This window comes from Vipera berus (assembly GCF_964194415.1).
Source record: "Vipera berus genome assembly, chromosome: 1".
Classification (NCBI taxonomy): domain Eukaryota; kingdom Metazoa; phylum Chordata; class Lepidosauria; order Squamata; family Viperidae; genus Vipera; species Vipera berus.
The window spans coordinates 70,360,029-70,379,537 of NC_138202.1; the positions used below are offsets into that span (position 1 = coordinate 70,360,029).

General features: G+C 36.7%; 1 protein-coding gene across 1 annotated transcript in view; it reads right to left on the reverse strand.

Annotated features, from left to right (window-relative positions):
• PSEN1 (presenilin 1) overlaps nt 1–19,509 on the reverse strand; it is a 36,173-nt gene that overhangs the window by 7,737 nt on the left and 8,927 nt on the right. Inside the window, exons 3-9 of the mRNA XM_081315901.1 lie at nt 17,237–17,490; nt 14,967–15,108; nt 12,140–12,207; nt 10,322–10,542; nt 6,209–6,307; nt 5,075–5,161; nt 1,986–2,159 (exon numbers count right to left, since the gene is read on the reverse strand). Of these exons, the coding sequence (XP_081172027.1) occupies nt 1,986–2,159; nt 5,075–5,161; nt 6,209–6,307; nt 10,322–10,542; nt 12,140–12,207; nt 14,967–15,108; nt 17,237–17,490 (1,045 nt within the window). The remainder of the gene's footprint in view (nt 1–1,985; nt 2,160–5,074; nt 5,162–6,208; nt 6,308–10,321; nt 10,543–12,139; nt 12,208–14,966; nt 15,109–17,236; nt 17,491–19,509) is intronic.

Consider the following 19,509-nt stretch of genomic DNA (forward strand, 5'->3'; position numbering starts at 1 on the left):
TGTTGTGAAAAAGGGAAATGTTCAATCTTGGATCTTTATTATGGTTTGGGCATAGAATAATTTGCACATTTTTTGTACAAAGAGTATCCTTCTGAAAACGGAAGTTGAAGATTGCATGGAACACATTTCTCAACAACATTTTCAAGGTCATAAGCATCTTTGGCAGAACAAAGATGCGAACAAATGAACCAAAAATAGATATAATTATGACGCAGGAATTTATGAATTGGCAATCAGTTCTTTTTCAGAAGACCATGAATTTCATGAAATCAAAACCTAGCATAAGCCTTACGAAAAGGACAGGAAAAAAATATCTAAATAGCTGATCCTGATTTAACAGTGATTAAAAGGAACTGAGGTAAAGTAACAGCAGTCCTCTTGGGAACATGATGGCAGAGATCTGTTTGGGCTTGCCAAAATGCAACTTATGTTACTTCTAACAAAATACCTCATTATTAAGAGGAATTCTGGCTATAAAGTTGCAAGGGATCATTAAAATTAACATATTTTCTGTCAGTCTGGAAATAATTACACAGATCATTCTGCATTCACAACAATTTTTGATTAACAAATAAACTCTCACTTTCTATTAGACTATAGATTGTTAAAACAGCATTATAGAGGTCAGTTTTTATATCAATGGGAAGAAGGACAATATTTGTTCCAAGATTTGATATGGTTTCCAGGAACAACTAATGCAGGTGGATACTCACATGTGGTACTAAAGAGTACTCTCTTTTTGTGGCTGTATGAGTAAATGAAGCATTTTTGCTTTATTCTCATTCCTTGAGCAGGACATTTAAGTAGTTAGGTTTGCTTTTCTTGGTTTCTTTAAACCAGCAGAATAGAAAGCCCAAGACAAATAAAATTCTTATTTCCCTGAAATCTTCAGGCATCCAAACAAACCTGTTCAAACAAGTTCCCCAAAAAATCACTCATGTATAACGCTGGCTGAATTCCATAAAGCAAATTCCTCACAAGACATGTTGCTATCCTATCATTCATCAAGAGAAGTTTACGGTTCATTTTAAGAATGACAACGATAAGAAATTTCGGGAACATAACAAGAATGCTTATACCAAAAGTTAAAAATAACAGTTGCTGCTTCCATAATGATCAGAATTTGGCCAGAAAATTGCATTTTAAAGATGAGATAGGTAACCTGTGGCCCAAGTTTCCTTTCTAAATCCCTTGAGTTTCTCTCTGACTGTGATTACTGAAAATATAGCTCAGTCCCATTTAGAGATGAGAATCATGAAAATTATAGCTTAAATCCAAAGACGGGCGTTTTCAAAACAACAACAACAATCTCTTCAAAATTATCTAAAAAACATCCAACTTCTGCCTACATGTGGGACATGGCCTCATGCACTTTGCAACCCATGTAACCCTAGAAGTATTAAGTAATGCATTTTAGCAACTAAAAGGTTGTCATCCCCAGTTCTAAATCAACAGTAAGTTTCTGTGCTGATTTAGATTTATTTACCGGTATGTGTGTGTGTGTGTATGTATATATGTATGTGTGTGTGTGTGTGTGTGTGTATATATATATATATATATATATATATATATATATATATATATATATATATATATATATATATATATATATATATATATATATATATATATATATATATATATATATATATATATATATATATATATATATATATATATATATATATATATATATATATATATATATATATATATAACAGAGTGTTACTCGTCCCAGCTTCTGCCAACCTAGCAGTTGGAAAGCACGTAAAAATGCAAGTAGAAAAATAGGGACCACTACGGTGGGAAGGTAACAGCGTTCCGTGTGCCTTTGGCGTCCAGTCATGCCGGCCACATGACCACGGAGACGTCCTCGGACAAGTTCTTCGGCTTTGAAACAGAGATGAGCACCGGCCCCTAGAGTCGGAAACGACTAGCACGCATGTGCAGGGGAACCTTTACCTTTACTTATTCATGTTACTTACTCTCTTCTGGGTCCTCGCTTGCTGGGGAATTACTGGGAAGAGCCTGAACCACTGCTCGTGTTTCACGGGTTGAATGTATTGGGCCAATCCTGTTGTCTCGTTGCTGCTCCCATTCTGGGTTGAAACCTCCATCATCTACCTCAGGACCTGCATTCTGATTTTGATTCACTGTAACTGAAATACACAGGCATTTTTACTACACTCTGGGATCATTTGATCATCACCCAAATACATGATTAGATTATGAGTTGATAGATGAAAAAAAATTGTTGCCACTGAGCTAACAAAAACCAAGTACTACACAAATGTTAGGGTGCATTCAAATCCTAATTTTTGTATATACAGGCAATCCTTGACGTATAACCACAAATAAACCCAAAATTTTCTGCTGTTAAGTGAGACATTTGTTGAGTGAATTTTGCCCCATTTTACGATCTTTCTTGCTACATTTGTTAAGTGAATCACTGCAATTGTTAAGTTAGTAACAGGGTTGTTAAATGAATCTGGCTATTGATTTTGCTTGTCAGAAGGTTGCAAAAGGTGATCACATGACCCTAGGACACCGCAAACGTCATAAATATGAGTCAGTTGCCAGACATCTGAATTTTGATCATGTGACTACAGGGATGCCGCAACAGTCTTAAGTGTGAAAAATAGTCACAAGTCACATTTTCCAGTGCCCTTCTAACTTTGAACGGTCAACTGAACAAACTGTTACAAGTCAAGGACTACCTATACTTAATTTTTGACAGATATAGAGTGTAAGAGTGATCTTCAGTGAAAGTAGAATTGAAAAAAAATGGTTGCAAATCAGTTTTAGCAAACCAAGTAAAACTGGACAGTGACATACATTATAAGCATCTATCACCATCCGAAGGCATTCTGTTGCCTCAGCTGGAAAAGCAAATACTATTCCCCACATCCCTGCAAGTTAAGCTATGCAGCAGCAGATTGCTCATGGTGCTCCAGTTGTATTATTATAATTCCTTATAATTTCCATTGCCTCCAACCAACATGTATGCTAAGAATGCAATGACGGCATATTTATTGAAAATGTTACAAGTACATTGTTTTCTTGCCTGGCAGTGAAAATATCATAATCAATTAAATAAACAGCTATCAAACTGCTAGCCTTTTTAGAGTGGATGCCTGAGGATAGTCTACCCATTCGCCTGATATTTGATCCTATTCTGATACTGAAGAGCAATCTGATAGATCTCAAGTGAGCTATTTGCTTAACAAGGAAATAATGAGAACTAGATTATTGTTTTATGTGAATGGAGCAGTAAAACAGACTGATGGTATGTATTTAGGATCTCTTGTTTTGGAGGCAAATATAGAATATTATTATTCCCACCAGTCCCTATTATTTCTAGAGAAGTCCATATGGTTTTCTAAATTACAAATAGTTCTATATGCTGAGAAACTTGCAAGAGCAATAAAAGAGCTCTCAGGACAAAACAAGTATATCTAAGGAACTAATTATTTTGCTTTCTTAAAAAAAAGATGCTCTTTAAATTTGTACTTCAATTTCATGCACAATTCTGTGGAAATAAAAGTATCCTTTAATATAATAGAACAGTACTTTTCAATGTACATGCACAGATTAGAACAGGGCTTTTCAACCTTTTCACTCATTGTACCACTTTTAGGATATGGCAACATCCAAGTACCACCAGTCACCTAGCAAGGTGTCAAAAACTTGATGACCAAAAAAAAAAAAGGGAAAAAAGTGATGAAGTACAGGTAGTCCTCGACTTACAACAGCTTGCTTAGTGACTGTTCTAAATTACAATGGCACTGAAAAAAGTGCCCCCCCAAGCCACAGCCGAGCGAAACACCTGCCTGCCTGCCCGGCGGCGCTCTTCCTCCTGTCTGAGGTTTTCATTGTTGTGAGCATTTCTGTTGAGGATTGGCAGCGGGGGTGGGGTAGGGTGGTGTTTGGTTTTTATTCCCCTCCCTCTGCTGGGTGGTTGCAGCAAGTTTTGGTCACTTCACATGACCCTGGGACACTGTGACTGTCATAAATATGAATCAGTTGCCAAGCATCTGAATGTAAATCACAAGACCCTGGAGATGCTGCAACATTGGTCGTTCTTCTGGGTTCAGCAAAAGCGCCAGGATCACTGCTGCTTTCCAGCTGACTGGTGCTTCTTCAGGGCTCAGCAGAAGCCCCAAGATCAGCGCCGAGCTCCAGCTGGAGCCCTGACAGCCCTGAAGAACCACCGATCAGCTGGAAAGCGGCACTGATCCTGGCGCTTCCGCTGAGCCCTGACAGCCCTGCAGCTCCAGCCATCTCTCGCTCAGGCTTGTGCGGTGCTGCCACCAGTTCAGCTCATTCCCCTCCCCCGCTACCACTTTTCTAGGATAGTCGTGTACCACTTGCCAGGTGCCAATGTACCGCAGGTGGTACCCGTACCACTGGTTGAAAAGCCCTGGATTAGAAAATCTAGAAAAAATGATCGTAAAATATACCATTTTCAATTTACCACGGAATAAATTTAAAAACCTTATTTGAAAGCCAACTTGGTATATTGATTTAAGGCACCAGCCCAACACACTAGTTACAAGTGTTGTTTATTATACTCAGTTAAACATATTTCATAATGTATAGTAGAGAAGTATTTTTCTCCCTATTCTTCAGATCTGTAAAAGATTGATTTTTCTAAATTTTATTTATATGATTTATTTATTATTATTAAATGGAAGCCGCCTCTGCTGGTTTTTTTTAAAAGGAGTTGAGGTGTAAAAGTAGAAGCTGTGTTGTTAAAACAGCATTCTAAGGTTGGAAGAAACAAAAAGACCCAAGCCAATACTTGTAGAATTCCCTCCCTTCAGTTGTCACAAGGATTTCTGGAGGTGAAGTAAAATTTCTGAAGTAAAACTATCACGGGACAAATGGTAAGGAAACATTTTTCTGGCAGACGGCTTCAAATCAGTGTGCACTGTTATTGTTCATTGATGGACACGAATTCAGCATTTGAATAGCAAAGCCTTTCTGTAAATGTAAGACAGTTAACATGAAACTGCTTGACAATTCTCGTTCTGCATTTCTCACACGACTTCACAAAGATTAAAAAAAATCTCACCTTGCTGACTGTAAGTGGCATTTTTAGATGCTCCCTTCTGGGCTTCAGTATCTTGTTCAGCCATATTTACTAGCCATATCATTGTTGCTAATGGAAAAAAGAAGACATCTGATTTATTGCTGCTATATGCTATTTAACCTATACATTTTAAGTATTTTAGCAACACTGTGCTGTGTTGAACACACAGAAAACTGCAGTGACCCTTGTAATGAATTCATCTAAGACGTTGCTAAAATGGAAGGCAACAGCAAAACCTCTTTTTTCTATTTGTGTTTTGTGCCCATTTTAATTAAATTGAAAAGACAATCTTAATACAATGGTACCTTGGTACTCAACTGCTTTGAAGCTCATCAAATTTGGTACTCAACACATTTGGATGTGAAAATTTTGTCCTGGGACCTAATTGTTTCTTTGGTATTCAGTGCACAAGCTAGAAGTCAGAGTTGGCTGCCCTGTGACTCACTACATTATTGCTTATGGGAATTTTTTTTGGTACTCATTGATTTTGATACTCATCATGCCTCCTGGAACCAATTAATGATGAGCACCGAGGTACCATTAAAACAATTGAATACATATTGCCTGATAAATAAGCTTTGCATTATATCTTTGTAAAACAGGTTTTTTATTTTATAAATGCGTACGTAAATGACAGCAGACCCAACAGATATTCTAGAAAAGGATCGTCTTTAAAACGGGCAGCTGCCAAACAGGTACTCTTCTTTAAACTTGTAGTTCTATCATGGCCCAATTTCAGTACAAAACTGTACTAAAGGATCAGTTGTTACACTGTACCATAAAACCAATCAAAATCCCTGAAGTAGTCAAACTATTTTGAATCACATAGGATGATTTTTTTTTCTTTTTTAATAATAAATATTTAAAAGTACAGTATATATTGGGGAATTACTGCTCAATTGCAAAGTCACCACAATGGGAAAATGTGTCATTAGTTTGGTATACTTAAACATTAGATGTTTGCTGTATCTCATTTTTGCTTCTGTAGTCAAAGGAAATCTACTAACTGGAGCATCTTGTCCAGCCCAGGTTTATGAAAGGGAACTGTGACTCATGGAAAATTAGATAAATTATTTCCCCCTAATTCAAAGCAAGCATCAGATAATCTGTTCTTACATGAGTAAATGAGCGCTGGGAACAAAGTTTCATTTCTTTCTTGAGCTGTTTCTACTAGCATTCGAAGAGGCCCTTTGGGAGACAATACTGCAATCAGATCTGAAAGATAGATATTGAGATATTTTTTTAAAAAAAGTGCAAAAATGGCTCCTTTGTGGTCAGAAAGAAATAATTAGTAATATGAATGTAATAAATTAGACTGCGTAATGGAACTTTCATACAGTATTTTGTAACCTTATGAAAGACTGTAACAAAAAATGTTGTTTGGTTCATTCTGTTCAATGGCCCAGCCTATTTTTTTTTATTTTAATCCCATTTATATCCCGCCCTTCTCCGAAGACTCAGGGCGGCTTACAAGCTTAGCAGTAGCCTTCATTCTATGTATATGCCTGCTTATTAGGGCTTTTGGGGCCCCCCCCAAGCGGCATTATTACAAAGTCAGCTTATTGCCCCCAACAATCTGGGTCCTCATTTTACCTACCTCGGAAGGATGGAAGGCTGAGTCAACCTTGAGCCTGGTGGGATGCGAACCTGCACTAATTGCAGGCAGCTGGTGTTACTTAAGGAGGCATTAGCCCACTGCTCCACCAAGGCTCCACATTTTTAGAATAGTTAATAATTAAAAAAACATGAAGATACGTGCTACAATAAATCTCTTGATTCAGAAATGTGGTCATTATTACTTTTAATCCTGAATTCGTTTCTACTGTAGTACAGGATAAGGATCGAAACCAAATCAGTGAAACCACTAGCAATTAAATATCATAAGACATTTCAAAAATTGGAAGGAAACTTAGCACAATGACATTCAGAGAAGAAAATAAAGGATATAGAAGAAAAAACAGCCTGAATTCCATATTTCCTTTTATAATTAAAGCATGATATCTAATTGATACCCTTCTCATGGCATACGTTTTTTAGTCTACCAGAGGCTTCTATCAATGGAAGAAAGAGGGAAGCAGTTTCTGATTATACACCATCCCCTTAAATGACTTCTGGATCAAAATTCATACAGCCATGTAATATTTTGGGATGCCTTAAGTATGACTTTATGAAACAGGCCACCTACTCTAATCTGAATGAAATTATTCTCAATCTCTATATCTCATCTATGTACATATACACATACCAACTTACTTGTAACCTTATATGCTACTTGTTGTCATTCAAGGGCATACATAAACATCAGGCATACTTCCATAATCCTTTTTTGGGAAGGACAATTTTTCCTATACAAGAGCTTTTTTTTTTAACTTAAATATGTGCAGGGATCAGTCCTCTTCCAGATTTTAAGCCAAAATGTAGCAATCACATAGCTCCCATTATAACAAGGACAAGCTTTCCTTGTCAGAAAAAAATAGCAGAATTACTTATTCGTTAAAGCAATTTTCCAATTCCACCATTGTCGACCAAACTCTGTGGATAGAAGGTACTCAGATATCCCTGACATTTAATGGCAAGGATCCATAAGGAAGTTAGTAAGTCATGGCAATTCTCCATTTCAGTGGGGCCTCTGAGATTGAGTCCATTCCTGCCTTGCCTCACCCAATGCTGCAGCAGGGTTTTTTTTCAGACTTGAAACCTCACGCAAGCACTTGGGCAGGCCTTAGGTTTAGCTCAAATACTAGCAATTAAAACAGCATTTTTATGTTATCTCAAAGAAACAGCACTCACCCACAGAGCCACATCATGTTATGAGGCATAGACACCTATTAAATGTCATTACTTCATTTTCATACTCAGGAAAAATGCAACAGTTTGAAATTCCTGAGTTTCTCCAGTTTGGAAAAACACCTCTCTTGCCAAACACAATTTCTTTTCTTTAAGGTTTGGCAATTGTTCTAACAGTCAGTAAATTTACTAAACTTACACTACATTAAGAACTACACGTATAATGGTAAGGAATTTTAAGAAAGTATAGTATTTAAAATCACTTTAATTTGATAGCATGTATTTTTGCGGCTATTCTTTGTTTCTGAACTTATACGGAAGAAGAAGAATGTTGTACAAGTTCATTTGATTCCTTAGAACTTGGTAAGGATATGGTATTTCAAACTTGTTTGTCTGCATATCTTAAAATACTGCCAAACTGCCTGTTCCCACTTGAAAATCAAAGTGTGTGTGTTTGTGTGTGTGTGTGTGTGTGTGTGTGTAAGAAAATGAATACTTCAAAAACTAAAGCTGTTTTACACTGTGAAAAGTTTTTGGTAGGTACTTAAAAAAAACATAAAAGCGTATAAGCAATACTTTCCTTTATTTTTTAAAACTTTAACTATGATCATGCTGGTAGGAAAACAACAAACATACACATTAAAAGGATCTCTGAGGAGTTTAGACAGCTGAAGATGTTAGCTAGCCTGGTAACGAAAACTTTCAGAAACCAACCCTCAAGCTCGGAGAACGAACCTTCACCCTCATCCTACACCCAAGCTACAGATATTCGCCACTATTGCAAAACGATTTTTGTTTTATCTAACAAATTGGGATGCAAGATTTAATTCTAAATGCACACCTTATTTTGCTTATTTGACTATTTTGATGCTATAAATGTTTCCTTTTACAATTCAGTATTGCAGCAGTTGCCTCAATTCCCATCAAGATCAAAGATGAGCGGACTTTTTTCCCCAGAATAAGAGCAACTTAACACTTAGCTAACTAATTATCTACACTGTTCAGCCAAATGCATAAGGGAACCCCAAAAGCTTCCAAGTAACAGTATGTAGCATTCTAACTATATGCACTGAATCAGGGTATCAACTCTCAGCCCAGATCAACATTCATTCATCTCTAACATGGAATCTACAGTTGCTTAAGGGGGAATCGAATGCCCTGGATCAAATGCAAAGACCAATTAACCAAATCTGTCCCTGGAGTCAGCATTTTAACTTGAAAAGACTGTGTAGGGAATACTCTGGGAGAAAAGGAGCAAGAAACTGCGTGCCCAGGGGGGAGGCTGAAACTTGCAGGAGAGAAGGAGAGAGGAATTTTCAGATAATAATAACCAAATCTATGAAGGACAGACTAGATAATTCTCATCTTTTAATACTAGATACTTTTCATACTACATAGAACAGGGGTAGGCAACCTCGGCTCTTTTATGACTCATGGACTTCAAGTCCCAGAATTCCCGAGTCAGCTATGTTGACTCAGGAATTCTAGGAGTTGAAGTCCATGAGTCATAAAAGAGCCAAGGTTGCCTACCCCTGACATAGAACAAATGAGTGTTTATTAAAATAATAATAAGGAAACCAGGATTCTGCTGTAGTTAATAAATTCTTTCTATAAAGAATAACATTAGCACATATGTGGTAAAAGGGAGCAGGTGCTCAAAGACATGGTATATACCATAAAGCACAATTTGTTTACACACCTCTATAAAATTGCAAGAGACATAACAAGTCCCATCTCTAATGATAGTAATTCAGTCAGCAGAGTCTCTTTCCCAGATACATTTTGCATTTGTACTGAAAACTGATCAGAAACTTCTACAATTGAGGGAAGTTGGGCAGAAAGTACACTTTGACAAAAGATGTTCCTAGATGATACAACATTTGTGACAGATTTCTAAACTTGACAATGCATGGGTTCATTCTGCATAACTCAACTGACACAGCCTTTTGTTAGAAAAGATCTCAGTCCTATTCCTCAAAGAATAACTAAACCTGCTTCAGTATAAATACAGGTCAGGTTCTACTCTCACATATAGCCATCCCAAAGAGCAGTGGGGGAAATGCACACGATACTAGATCACTGATAGTTAAGTCGTAGCCAGTGGCAAAAGTGTATAAAAGTTGAAGTCAAAAAACTGAAAGGCAATCCTATCTTCAATGGTTAGGAATTATGTGTATCTCCTGGAGTAATTTCTGCTTTATTTCACATAGACTCCTTCTCCTACAGCAAAAGCTTTTATGTAAGATTGAGAGAAACCAAGCACCCATACTATGAAAGCCCCCCCCCACTGCAAAGCTTATTTAAAGTGTGACCCAGATTTATGACTCACCAATCATTAAAATAACCAGATATCCCAAATATAAAAAGAATAACAGCTAATTTTTTGAAATGGTTTTCAAGGGCTTTTACTCAAAACTGAAAATGGGGATAGAGGAATCTTACCATACACTGAAATTACTGCCAAGATGAGCCAAGCAGTCCATTCGGGAAGATACTTTATAAACACCAAAGCCATTAGGGCACTTATCATAATGAGGTAGGCTTGTTGAAGACGGAGGGGGCCTTTCCAATGAACGCAGATCATTCCGACCACACCAAAGTTCCAAATCATGAGCGCCACGGTAATGTAATCCATGGCAACGTTATAGGTCTTAAAAACTTCCCTAAAACACAAAATATTAAAAGAGATATTTGTGATTTTGACAATGATATATATAATATAAAATTGTGTTATTCAAATAAAGCGTCTTGCTCCTTTCCTTGCCAACTTTCTTAATTGTAAAGTCAATTTTAGTGTTAATATTTATTGCTTTAGTGTTCCAATGTTTTATCTTGTTGCTTTTATTGGTTGTAAGCTACCTAGAGCCGACTCTAGGTGAGATGGGTGGCACGGAAATTTAATAAATAAAAAAATAAAGAAGTGAACAACAATTTCGATGCCAAATAGAGGTCCAAAATCCAAATGATTCAACAGAAAATAAAATGACTGCATAGCATTGTAGAAAAAGAAATCAACATGGGACATAAAGTTTGTAAACATAAACACTGTTTTGGTAATATATAGCCTAACAGTTGCTGAAGATATTTTTCCCCAATTTATTAGAGAGCAATTTCAAAATAACCTTTTGTGTACAGAGTTTAAAGTGTATCCCAAAATGGCCAGCTTACAGCTTATTCAGCTATGCTGATAGTACCAGCAAATCATTTTAGCATTACAATTGTTGTGGTAACCTGTATTAGTTCTCTCAGCCAGCCAAGAAACTACAAATATAGATTTCTAAAAACTCCGAAGAGCTAATCAATAGATGTACTGCAGCAGAGTTAACGAAGCCCTTACAAAAGTTTTTTGGCAAATCCTGCATATGAAATGCATGTCTTTATTTAGAGTGAAATCAAGATTCAAACTTTTCTTGTTCCTGCCTGTAAAGGGTTAAAGGCTCAGAGGGTCCTTTGGGGAGGGAGAAATGTTTTACACATTTATCATTTGGGCAACAACTAATCTGTTTGTTTGTTTCACCTGCCCATTTGCACTGAAAGGTGGGGAGAAAATTCTGTTGCTAATCACTGTATTAGAGGAACGAGCTATGAACTAACTATGCAGACTTTAGCATGGCGTACAAGTATCCCATGTGGATAGGATCTCTCTCTCTTCTAAAGATAGCCATAAATTTTGATCTTTCTATGCAAGCACATATGTACTAATATTAGAGTATAGAAATTAAAACCAGCCGCATGAGAACCATCATTACAGCATTATTTTGCTTTCATTGTACAAATGAAACCTCAATTTAGTAGACCTTGATATAATGGACTTCATAAACATACCTCTGCTCATGTCATTATTTGATTGGACAAATGACAAATTATTTTGTTTGCATCAACCTGTATTATTTGCATAACAAAATTATTACACAAATGATGCAAATTATTATATTTAAATGACTTTCACAAATAATAGACATCTCTGTCCCCAAAGAAATGAGGTTTCATTGTATTGATAGAAGTATGTATGTATGTATGTATGTGTGAGTATATCTATATTTTTTAACAGAATGGGAGATCTTTACGTGGCTTTGTTTCTTTGAAATCCAATGGTATTTTTAAAAATGATACAAAACTTTGAATCATAAACATTTGTTATTGTTAAATGTAATCCCTATATGTAAATCTTAATATAGCAGCTAGGATTTAAGGATACTTAATCTGAACCCGTTTTCTCCATTTTGACAAATCTAAATAGCAAAATATTTCTATACTTACCCTAAGTAAATAAATGAGAAAAAGAAAAGCAAAAAGAGAGAAGAAACAATGAGCCAACCATGGATCACCTGAAACACAAATAAAAGATGGGTTTAATTTTCAGACTTGATGTTAGAATGCTCATTTCAAAAATGGTTATTTGAAAATTTAGAACATCTTCATATAACATTTTATGAAATACTGAGGGCTGTATGCAAAGCCTCATTTAGATACCAAGGATTTCTGACAATCTCTTTCTGTTGTAAACTCCTTTTTAAAGACTTTTAAAATCCTAAAGCCCCTTTTAAAGGACTGTGGGATGCAATTATATAGTGTGCATTTGGAATGTGTAGATAACGCTTGCTATTCATCTATTATCTGATCATACAGGAAAATCTAAGATCCTGGCAACTACTGCGTAACTGTTTAATTTCATGCTTTAAGAATTAAAGATGCGACTTCCGGTTAGGCATTGCGGCATTCCGGGCACAGGAAGATGGGGCTCTGTCTTCCATGTTCAATTTTGCCCCGTGGGGGACCCTAAAAAGGGTTGAAGGTCGCCCTGGAGAGGCAACAAAGGAGGGGACCCTTGTCGATCGCAGTGGGGTGGCGGCCCTTCTTCTGGATTTGAGGAAGCCCTCCAAATGGGCAAGGGAAAGACTGGCTACATTCATGTGGCTAGTCAGAAGCTGCTGACAACCGAAGATAAGCACTAACTAGCAATTTTTGAACAACATGGATGGAACTGGGTGAGATTTTATCCTCTTTTTATGATCTTAATTCTACTCTCTTGGAAAAAATAATGCCCAAATCAAAGAATCCTCCCCAATGAGAGAGGGAAGGGACGTTTTTGCTCCGCTCCCCAAGGAAAAGAAGAACGGTGAATTAATTGCTTTGGGGGGGGGGGAAAGAGAAAATTAAAAGATCAATTTGGAATTAATACAGATATATTGTTTTGAAATTTGGGGACTAAAAGTACCTTTGAGACTTTTTTTAGAAAAGATATTTGAACTTCTGTAAAATAGGCCTGGATTTGGAAAGCTGGAAGATGGTATCAATGACATCTAGTGGTGAATCACGGCACTACAATTATTATTATTATTATTATTGTTGTTATTGTTGTTGTTGTTGTTGTTGTTGTTGTTGTTGTTGTTGTTGTTATTATTATTATTATTATTATTATTATTATTATTATTATTATTATTATTATTATTATACACCTGGCTTGATGCCTGGATTTAGATAAGACTCTTTGTTGTTCCTAGAAACTTTCACTTTTGCAGACTGCAGCTGGGAAAAGGGAAAAAAAAGTCTTGGGCTGCTTATTTGTGTTGGGGACCCTATTGGACTATAAAGACTACATACAAAAACAAAATGGATGTTTCATACTTAGCCTCAAACGGTAAAAACCCATCTTTAACACTTGTCTCCGAAGCCCCCAGCTTGATATACCAACAAGAAAATGTTCTATGTTGAAATCAATCCAAGAGACAATTGTTTTATTTCATGAGAGTAAAAATAATGCAAATGAGATAAAAGAACAATTTTCTAACCTAAACTTACAAATCCAGACAATGACTACAAAGAAGGAACTAGTAACCCAGAAAACAGAAGGGAAATTAGAAGAAACAGATCTAAAGACGGGGGATCTAAAGGAAGGAATTAACAGATACAGACAAATGAAAAATTATAAGATGTAGTGATAACACCGGAAATGGAAAAGATACCTTACTTGTCAAGATCTCGGAACACATATGAAGATAAGGAAGAAGAGCTGATCGAATGGATGATAAAACTGTTAGGAGAAATGCTGAATATTGACGAACAAGAAATGAAAAGAAAAACTGAAGAAGGATGGAGGCTGTTTAATGAATGTAAAAGTATATAAACAATATAAAAATACTTCAATCAAATTTTCTTCCTCATTCCAAACAATATATGCAAAAACAGAGGAAGAATTACCTGATGATTCAAATGCACTGACCTGGAAAGGTATTTAGCAAAGGAAGAAAGCTAGAGTAAGACTGAAGAAAATAGAGGTTTTGACCTACTGTATTGGGTGAGATATTATACTATTAAACGTTTGAATATAGTTAAGCAAATAGATAACTCTTAGAAATAAAAGTATTATTATAATTAGGATAGGATTTGTAACTAGAATATTATACTTTTTTATGAGATGGGAAATATGAAAATTCTAAAAGGGTTTGAATAAGGGAAGCTTTTAGTTACCCAAATATAATTTATTATGAGAAAATTATAAGCGATAGATATTTTGAACATTGATGGGAAATTAATTTTTTTAAAAAGGTATCATTTAATAGTATATAAAGGCAGGTCTTCAGAATTTGGTTTACCATGCTTCATTTGACAATTCTGTCCACATTAACTGATTCCATTCATCCATTAAAATATAATTTAAAAACTTGCTTGCATCAATATGTAGATCATGTAACAGAATAAAGGGTTTTTTTGAACAAAACAAAAAAGGAACAAATCTCTGGTTAAATTAATATTTAGTTATTTGAACACATTTTAATATCAGGATAATTAAATCATTTGAATTTATTTCATGGTCTTTTCCTTTTCAAAATCATTTTTAAATAAGATTTAAAATATCTAACTGCCAATTTCTGATGGTCATTATTACAAATTTCTTTTGTAAAATACAAAAGTATATTATTATTATTTTTGTCCCACTGCTGTTTCATAGTTAATCCTCAGATGAAGTATAGATTTAACAATTGTTTCGGTCCTTTACAAACTGGAATAGAGTAAGTTCTAGAATAGCATTATAAATAAATGGAAATGGAAGTTTGAATGAAAATATAAATAATTTTGATCTCACCTTATAGCACCTATATTTATAAAGCACAACCAGGAGTACAGTCATGACAACAATGACACTAATCATGATGGCAGCATTGAGAACAGAATTCAGAGCTCTTTGTCCAACAGTTTCTGTATCTTCTGTAAATGGAGTATAGATTCTACAACGCAATGCAGAGCAAAATAAAATATGTCACATGCTTTTAAATCAGGATACATTTTCTGATTAAATTCATCTGAAAAGAATTCAACAAATATAGAACACTTTATAAAGTTTTTTCAATGCACCATCTAGTGGCTATGAGATGAATTACATGCACATCACTACTCCATTTTAAGCTTTCAACAAAGTCAAAAGCACAGCAGCAGAATATGAATCTGCTTAATATGTACAACAACCCTTGTCCCATAAAATACAAGACAGGTTATGCTGATCAAGACAAACCTGACCCAACACAATAAAATTCCCCAGGTAATGATATGTCATATTATTAAAGGAGTCGTACATCTGTCTACATTCCATATTACATGGAAGGCATGGGTGCCATGTCTTTCTCAATCTCAGGTCCTCTACTCCAGGTCCTCTACTGTGCAGGTTTCTGCACAGTATCTTGGCTGTTCCTAGAACTGCATTTTTCTGGATAGAGAGGTCTGATGTTTTTCCTGGGATCTGTTGGAGCCATTCTCCCATCTTAAGGGCGACAGCCCCAAATGCTCTTACTACTACTGGTACCACTTTGACCTTTACTTTCCATATTCCCTTTAGTTCCTCCTTCGAGTCCTGATACTTCTCCAGTTCCTCATACTCCTTCCTGATGTTGCTGTCACCTGGCACTGCTACATCAATCACCACTGCTGTCTTCTGGTCCTTATCTACTACAATGTCTGATTGACTGGCCAGTACCTGCTTATCCATCTGGATCTGAAAATCCTAGAGGATCTTAACTCTGTTATTCTTCATAACGTTTTGTGGAATCTCCCATCTTGATTTGGAAGGCCCATACACTGTGCATAGGTTCCTTTACATAACACCAACTACTCAGTTGTGCCTTTCAGGGTACACAGTTCCTGCCTGCATCACACATCTTGCCACTATGCGTTGGGACTGTTTCTGAGGCCTCGCTGCATGGTCTGAACCTTGGGTCCTGTCTACTGTAGTAGACTCCTGCTTCTAAGGATCTGGTGCTTAGTTCCTGTATCTGTGCTGCTATGATTAACGTTTTTTTTAATGCAGTCCTTTCCAGCCACTCTCAGGATTTCCCAACATCAGCCAACTCAGCTATCTATCAATGGTACATGCCATGCAGGGTCTTATCTTGCTCTGGCATTTCCTCTATTTGATCATCCTTTTTCAGGTCCCTTTTTAATGAATCCAAAACACGACTTCTATGGTTTCTGCAATATGTATGCAATGGGTTATCATGAGCTATAAATCCTGACTCCAAGAACCCTTTCCCAATCAGATATTTGAGTTAACATTCCATTAGTGTACACGGAAAAGAAATTTTGTGGTGCCATACACCAGGTAGCATTTGCCATTTTGAGGTCCATTAATCCACACCTAAACTCTAAAACAATGCAAGTTGGATGATGGGGTGTATTTTAATTTAGTTCAAGGACTTCCCATGATATTAAAACGTTAAAAAGATAAACAATAAAGGTAATAACCATTTAATTTTTAAAAGGCATTTAATTCTTAAAGAAGATGCAAACTGATTTTACGTGAAAACACAACAGACGAAATCAAAGAACTGTGCTTGCACTGATAGGAGGCTTCTGTCAGCAAAATGAGAGAAAGGGGCATTAACAAAACCCCATCTGTTAGCAAGGATTAAGGAAGCCCTCTAGAATAGATATGAAAAGTACAAGAGAAAGAGGATCTGCTATTTCTATGGGTTTCTTAGAAGGATTCACCCAATATCCTATTTATGAATGAAACTATCCAATGCTATTCCATAACTACATGTATTTGTTCAAAGAAACATAAAGAAGCAGAAGAGTTATTTAAAATTGGAGAAATGGGAAGGAAGGAAGGAAGGAAGGAAGGAAGGAAGGAAGGAAGGAAGGAGAATATTTCTTGTCTAAAACTGTATCTTTTGGGGAACTAGAGGAAAAGGGATTTAGCAAAACCAAATGAATGGCAAAGGCTATTTTTTAAAAAAATAGCAAATGTACTGACAAGAACTAGATTTTGAAACATTGGTTAAAGAATAAATACAGAGGAGAAAAAAATAAAAGAGTATCACAGCAGGAAAAAAAAAGCAATTATGGAAAAAGTTAGTTACGTACAGCTGCCCATCCTTGCGCGTATAGAAACTGACAGACTTGATGGTTGCAACCACAACTACCATGCATAATGTGACAGGCACGAAGAGCATGATCACATGCTTGGCCCCATATTTCAGTGTCAGCTCTTCCTCCTCCTCCTCCTCTTGCTCCACCACTTGTCGAGGCCTTTGCTGTGGCTGTCCATTAGATGCTGGAGTAGGATTGTTCGCTCTCCGGTCACCACTCTCCTGTTGTCGACTTTCATTGTTGACATTCTGAAATTAAGAATTCCACATCCACAAATATTTGCATGTTTTGTATGTATCTTGCGTTGTAAATTATAAAAGTCAACAATCTGGGAGCACCAAAGGCTGCTACACTGCTGCAGCTATGCAGATGATGGCCTAGAAGGGGAATGACAATCAAAACCAGGAGACGTGGGCTACTTATGTTCCTGTGAATCAGTGTCTTTGTTGTGGAGTTGTCAGCATAGCATTCAGTCTTTCAGTAACTACTTAAACCAGAGGTCCCCAACCTTTTGTGCACCAAGGAACACTGGAAGTTTTTAAGAACAGACTGGACAGCCATTTGTCTGAAATGGTATATGGTTTCCTGCCTGAGCAAGGTGTTGGAGTAGATGACCTCCAAGGTCCCTTCCAACTTTACTATTATGATTATGATTAAGGACCGGGTCCGTGGAGAAAGCTTTTTCCATGGACCAGAGTGTGCATGGTTTTGTGTGCTGCCTGCATCCCACAGATGGCGCTTTGCTTGTTTGTGCAGACCCATTGCTGGCATGCTGCAGCCCGGTACTGGTCCACGGACCGGGGGTTTGGGGACCCCTGACTTAAACAGCATACAGCATTTTAAAATGCAAAGCAGATAAATCAGAGATGAAACTCAATTTCTTTACTCCCATAAAAAACAGATTTAATTCTATCTTCTTACAGTTCCACAGGGCTTCTACGGCTCTTCTTCGGCCTGCTGCATGTACTTTACCCTTTGCATTCTCCTTACAAGGGTCAGGCATGCAGGTAGTTTAAACCAACATGTGTTCTTACAGGAAGTTAAGTAGAGAGGCAGTAATACGTTTATGATATTTTGAAGAGTCCCCAAAATATGATGCCTGGGTTTGTATATCAACATGTTTACAAACTTTCATATTATTATGCCCCAGTAAGTAAAACCATAGGTTAAGAACAAATATAGATCAGACAAACAAGAAAAGCTGTCAAAACGGTGACTCTTATGTTTCCATCTCTGACGAACAATATAAGTGTGTAATTTAAGAAAACTTTTATCAAACTTGTTTATCACAAGCAGAATAAATAGGAAACAAAGAACATTTATATCAAACATTGTAAGAACATTTATATCAAACCCTTAAAACTATGTTCTGGGCTATAGTTTGAAACTGCTCAAACAAGATTACTCACTGATGCCTAGAATATAAAGTCTGTGCAAAGGTGCATTTTAAATGGCAAGGAATCATGTTACACTTTTTGCACTTTGCCTTAGTATATAGAAAATACAGGACCCTACCTGATTAGCATTAAATAGAACTGAAAACCTACCTTTAGAAGAAGCAAAGGAATGGATTCCTCAATTTCATTAGCCATTAAGGAACTAAAGTTTTGAAAAAGGTTTGAACTAATCCCATTTATATTCTGTGTGTGCAAGAACACACTATATATCTTCAAGGTGAATGAGTAATACCAAAGATAAACAGCAGCCTTGGCAATTATCAAAGTTATAGTTAATATGAAATCCAAAGCAATCGCTTTAAAGGTGCAGAACATCGAAAGTACCGTAGTTTCCGGCATATAAGACTACTTTTTAACCCATGAAAATCTTCTCAAAAGTCAGGGGTCATCTGTCAGGTGCTGAAAATTTAGGGACAGGGCTGGCTGGAAAACCTGGAGCGGATCTCCCATTTAGTCTGCACAGGGAAAGCGGGACCAATTGGAGAAGAAGCTGCAGTCTGTGATTTTTTACAGGCTGGGGTCTGGGCGTCTTTCCTTCTAAAGTTGAAGAGCAGCTGTAGTATATCCCAACTTGAAAGGCAGGTGGGGAAGGCAGCAGCCAGAGCAGCGGCTTAGCTCTAAGGACACATTTGACTCAGGAACTGGGCGGGCTGGCTGGAAAACCTGGAGCGGATCTCCCATTTGGTCTTTTTTTAAAAAAAATCCCATTTATATCCTGCCCTTCTCCGAAGACTCAGGGTGGCTTACAATTTAAAGCACAAATCAAAGTGCTTAGCAATAGCCTTCATTCTGTGTATATGCCTGTTTATT